Genomic DNA, 6,000 nt, shown 5'->3' with positions numbered 1-6,000 from the left:
CATTTGTGTGCAACTCAGACCTTAACCTAAGTTCAACCCCACCTAAAGGGAACCTTACTTGAATTCCATCACAAGGTGCTCAACCCAAGCCTTAAGGTCCTTACTCATTGCTTAGTGGTAGACTCGCAAGAGTTTCAATACTGACGTCATGGGTTTGAGTACCCATTGTAATGTGGGTAAAAGAAATATAAAAAATAAAATAAAATCCAAACTTTAGAAGTTCTATACTTGGACATTGTTGAGGTGGTGCAACCCAGGTTGCAGCTTTAATTTTGACTGTTCAACTGAAAATGGTTATAAATGAGTAATGACTATTTACTCTTATAATTGTGCAATGACATTACTTACATTTGGTTGCAATAATGATTTTATTAGGGTCTATTTGGGAGTGTGGATTCACTCGTGGATTCAAAACCCCTTGGATTTGAAATCCTTCTAATGTGTTTGACACCTGGATTGGGAATAAACTTTAATACAAAAGTAGCTATGCATAGTATATTTAAAGGGGTTTGAATTTAATTATTAAATCAAATTTAATATTTCTAATTAGTGATGTATGTAATGTTTGACACAATGGTTGTAATCAGCCCACAGAAAGATATGCTTTGCCTAAAATGATGAAATACCAAGTCACATATAGGCCACAAGCACAAGTTCATGTTAAGTGAGTAACCAATGTCTTTTTAACTGTTCATTTACATGGACAATGTTTGGACAGTGCTAATCATAATATTAAAGTACTTATAGTGATGCAATTGATAATCTAATTGTTTTGGGATATCATTAGTGGACCATGTGCCCAATAGAATAAGAGTACGGTGACACACATATTACACATGCAACACTTGAAATGATTTTAGATGTAATCCAAGCTCTCACCTAGATTTAAAACCCCCTCTTTCGGGCGATTTGCCCCTGGATTTGAAACTTGCAGTTTCTTTATGATGCCAAACAACTGGGTATTCTGAAATCCCCTCAAATCTCCTTAAATCTCCCCAAATCCATGGTGCCAAACGACCCCATAGTATTTGTTTTACTTAGAAATTACTAAAAAATTAATTAATTGGTTGTGTAGATGCATAATAATTGCATTTTACTTTAATTATATCTTTTAAAATTGTATTTGACCGTCGATATTCAGGGTATGATTATTGTTTAAATAAACACCTGAAAATAATAATGGTTCATTTACGTCGCATTTAATAGGAAATTAGAAAATCAAACTGGCCCTTAGTGCACGTATATCGTCCATCACACGCTGCTGGTGTACGCTCGAACCCGACCCGAATCCGAAGATGGAAAAGTCTATAAATTTCCTATAAAAAACCGATGCATCTACCCGCGCTGGCTCTGTAGTAGAGATGGAGATCCTAACCTCTCCCTCTCCTCTCTCTTTCTCGTCTCCTCCTCTGCTCCGAGGGCTCAAATCCCAACGACCTAGGGTTTCTCTGCAACGGAGTGATTTCACTCCCGATCGCATTTCAGCTCCGGAGGTCTCTCTCTCCTCCCCTCTTTTCGAATCCATGCATTTCAACTGCTTGAATTTCGCTCTTTTTTTCTTCTTTTTGTTTTATGATTTATGATTTTTCTTACTTAGGAAGGAGTCAGGAGAAAAAAGAGCCACTGATATCAGTGTAGATGTAACTTTCTAGAACCTTCTAGGACTTTCTGGTTGGTTTGTGAATCATCTGAGTCGACTCGGTTTTGTTCAGTCCTCCATCTACTGACTCAAAATTGGAATATCTAGAGGTTTGAGTTCCGTTCATCTGCCCCATTGACCAACGGATAACGTTCCATACTCTAGTGGAGATGATTCCTACTGATGCACCCAGGAGTTGTGGACATGGCATACTTGTGATGTGAACAAAACCGTTGAATTGTGGGCACAGTTAGATGGGTTAAAGAATGATAATTATACTGAATTGATGTTCTAACTTAGCAGATTGGTGGATATCTACTGGACAGCTAAAATGAAATAGTCAGCAGTCTGAATTCGATAAAGAAATTTCGATTAATCAAGGTTAGGATCATCGAATCCACCGGTATTTATGATCATGACCTATCTACAGTAGTCCCATCAATTTGGACGGTTTACTTTGTTTTACATATTTGCCAAGTGTACAATTCTTAAGCACATCTGTGTGAACCATCAGACTGCAGAAATATCAAATGAGCCTCCTAAAGGATGAGCCCGAATTGTTTGATGATTGGTCCAAACTAATTTCGATTTTGTGGAAGATATACATTAATGAGGCATTATTACAAGAGAAATGCTCCAATGGTCTCAATAGTACTATAATTTATAGAGCTCCTAATTGCATCGGTTCACTTGGACAGTACAATTGACTGATCTGAACTGTCCGTCAAATCTATAACATATTTCATGCACTTGCGTGCAAAAAATTGCACTGAAAATGATCCAATACATCTTTGATTTGGCCTTTTTTTCCATAGTCATCCTTTTTCCAAGACATGGATGGCATGGTTATGATTGCCTAACAAAACTGGTTCTTCAGGATCATAAGCATTCCATTATGGGCCCCAAGAAATAGATGGATCAAATTGCTGATTAGACCTTATTTTTGTGTGAATGATCTTGATCACATATTAAAGACCATTAATATGTGATGGATTAACAATGTGATGTTTGCATGATAGTCCATGAAATGAGTTTTGGACCCAATGAATAGTCTAGATCAATGAATTTGATTGTCTAAGCGTTCCAATGCAACTAGGAGTGAGCATCGGAGCAATTATCTTTGTACAAATGCTTGGCCTACATTAATGTCATTTTTGTTTCCTAGGATTCTGTTGAAGTGGGGCCCACCCTCAGATGATTCAGATCGTTCATCTAGTGGGCCCTGCCATGGATGGGCTCGTTTTACTTTGTCAGGTTGCATATGGATAGTTGGGCATATTTTAATTTTAGCCATTGATTTGTATGCCGGTTGCCTTGTCAGTGTGACTGTACAATATGGGAGTCTTCTCCATAGCCCACCCATTCTCTGACCTTCCAAATGAATGTTCTAGATCACTGAATGCTACACCTTTCCAGAATGATGCCTAGAACAAGAATCTGGTAGTTCTATCCAAGCATTGTATTCGCCGTTTGCATTAATGCATTGTTGATTTGTCTTCCATTCGCCAAGAAAACAGATTATCCGGCATTGGAATCAGCAAGAAAGTGGAAAAGGAATGTGTACTGATGCAGATTACGCCTTGTTAATCCGCACGTTGGGTAAAAATAAAATGCCTGATGTAGCTCTGCAGCTCTTCCTCAAGATGAAATCTGAAGGCTTTGTACCCAGCTGTACGACCTTGTCAGCTTTGATGTTATGCTATGCAGATAGTGGCCTTTTTTTGCATGCCCAGGCCATGTGGGATGAGATCATCAACAGCTCATTCGTGCCTGAAATTGAGGTAGTTTCTGATCTATTGGATGCATATGGGAAGATGGGGTGTTTTGATGAGGTCCATAGAGTCCTTCACGAATTGACTTCCAGGGATTTGAACATGTGTCCTGAGATTTACTCATTGGCTATCTCTTGCTTTGGAAAATATGGGCAGCTTGCAATGATGGAAGCTACAGTGAGAGAAATGGTTGCAAGTGGCTTCAAAGTCGATTCCTTCAGCGGGAATGCATTTGTGACATATTATAGTTTGTTTGGTTCTCTAACAGAGATGGAAACTGCGTATGGTCGTCTGAAAAGATCGAGAATCCTTATAGAGAAAGATGCAATTAGAGCAATGGCATTTGCATATATAAGCAAAAGGAGGTTTTACAAATTGGGTGAATTTTTGAGGGATGTTGGTCTTGGTCGGCGCAACACAGGAAACCTTCTGTGGAATTTCCTTTTGCTGTCATATGCTGCAAACTTCAGAATGAAGAGTATGCAGAGAGAATTCTTGGGAATGTTGGATGCTGGATTTTCACCTGATCTTACTACGTTCAATATTCGAGCTTTGGCCTTTTCTAGGATGTCCATGTTTTGGGATCTCCATGTCAGTGTTGAACACATGAAGCATGCGAAAGTTGTCCCTGATCTTGTGACCTATGGTTGCATTGTTGATGCATATTTGAATAGAAGACTTGGGAGAAACTTGTCTTTTGCTTTAAGCAACATGGATATAGATGGTTTCCCATCGGTTTCGACTGATCGTATGGTGTTCGAGGTCTTTGGGAAAGGAGACTTCCACTCAAGTTCAGAGGTGCTTTTAGAATCTAAGAGGAAGAGGGAGTGGACGTACTCGAAGCTAATTGCAATATATCTCAAGAAACAGTACAGGAGTAACCAAATTTTCTGGAATTATTGAAAAGGTGCATGACCATGTCGCGCTTTCAACTTTAGGAAAGTTGTGGGTTCTTTATGTTAGAAGACAACATTGATGCATGCAGGATCTGGGCGATGTCATGTGTATCTTGAATCACAGCATGGTTGTCATGGTAAACATTTTGGTTTCCCGAGCTCTGTCTTCTGAAGAAAAGCTTCCACTGATGAAGCCTTCGCAGAAATGCTGGTTGCCTTGCTACGAAGAAGGAAAGTTCTGTGTATAACATTGATGATTACAGGCAGGGTTTATTGAGCGAAGCAAAGCTTCCAGTTCTTAGGCTTCTGCATCAGCGTTCAGAGATCCACATCTGTCTAGTTTCCTCTCTTGGGTGGGGAGGATTGGAAGGCTAACAGTGCTGGTGGGGGTCCACCTGTGAACTTTGCATTATTGGGAAGATCAAGGATACTATCAGGGTTTGGCTACTGAAAATGTGTCCCACTGAGTAGGAAAATTAGGTTTTCTGATTTCTTATAAAAATAAATAAATAAATAAATAAATCTGGATTGCAGCATGAATAGTCTTTGCAAAATATTTATTTGTATTTCTACATATTAAAAAATCTAGTTCCTTGAGTTCTTTCCTCTGTTCTTCTCATGCCTGAGAGGATGCCTTTCATGATCATGTAAATTTGTTTATTCCTAATATTAATGAAATTGCTTGTCTTGCCAAGTAGTATGATGCCCTAAGAAATGCATGTCATTCGACATTCTTCCAATCACCACTGTCCACCCTGTCGACTATTTCAATGAAGAGAACTGTTCACATACAGGCAATTTTCCCACAAATTATGGTACTGTACCGTCTTTCCTGCCAACATGCCGCTTGTGTAGGACAATCAGTACAATGAAAACACTAGCGCCACCTTGAAGGTCACCCTTCTCAAGTGTCAGGCTGACCTGCTCACTTTGTGGGCCACACTTGCGTGTTGAATCAGAATAGGTTGTCCATCGACCGGTGTGCCCACCTGATGAGCAGAGCAGACTGTTTATTCTTAGTGGTGGAGCCTATTGTTTTCATGGTACTGATGTCCTACAAAAGGGGCATGCTGGCAGAAAGATGCCACAGTCTCACAAGTTATGGTACCTTGCTTGTATGTGATCAGTTCTCTTCAGTGAAAGGTGTACTAAATCTTAGTCCTATCAGTACCATATGTTGCTAGCTGAACTCCTCTTTGCCTGTCATCCAGTGCAAATTCATAATCTGGTTTTCATGTTATTCTGAAAATATCATTGATATCCTCAAAGTGTTTGCTGCCTTGCGTAGATGAAAATGGACTGCTGGTAAAGTGGTGGGTCCAAAAAGTTGTCAAAATGATAAAGATTTATTTTCAGGACTTGAAAATGGGAGAGTTAGATATTCCCCATGTAAGATTTGTTCTCAATTGGCAATGCCTCATTCTTTGCTAGCCATGCACCTATTTAGTTGTACCACCCATAATTTTCAAGATGGCACAATGAAGCAGCAATCTCTCATGTCACATTTTAGTATTTCTACTATATTTTTATTCCTTTTTAAGAAGGAATTTTTACTGTATGATCCTTAGTGGAATTCCAAATTTACCAAATAATGCCTTGACAAATCAAAATTCTAGGGCAGTGCTTTTCAAGGTGTTAAATGACTAAAATGCCCTCTTTAGTTAAAAAAGTTGGTAAAGTTGAGAATTTGTGG

At 39.1% G+C, this 6,000-nt stretch overlaps 1 protein-coding gene across 2 annotated transcripts; it reads left to right on the top strand.

Moving 5' to 3' along the window:
- The first annotated feature begins 1,214 nt into the window (after positions 1–1,214).
- On the top strand, positions 1,215–4,915 carry LOC131256593 (pentatricopeptide repeat-containing protein At3g42630). Of its 2 annotated transcripts, none has more exons than XM_058257511.1 (2): positions 1,215–1,493; positions 3,157–4,915. In XM_058257511.1, exons 1-2 carry the CDS (start codon positions 1,362–1,364, stop codon positions 4,312–4,314), a joined length of 1,290 nt encoding a protein of 429 aa, XP_058113494.1. In that variant the 5' UTR covers positions 1,215–1,361; the 3' UTR covers positions 4,315–4,915. The 2 variants fall into 2 exon arrangements, with proteins under 2 accessions (XP_058113494.1, XP_058113495.1); XM_058257512.1 differs by having other exon boundaries at positions 1,357–1,493; positions 3,150–4,915.
- Positions 4,916–6,000: the final 1,085 nt, after the last annotated feature.

This window comes from Magnolia sinica, chromosome 9, assembly GCF_029962835.1.
Source record: "Magnolia sinica isolate HGM2019 chromosome 9, MsV1, whole genome shotgun sequence".
NCBI classification, from domain to species: domain Eukaryota; kingdom Viridiplantae; phylum Streptophyta; class Magnoliopsida; order Magnoliales; family Magnoliaceae; genus Magnolia; species Magnolia sinica.
This window is presented reverse-complemented; position numbering and strand designations above follow the sequence as displayed.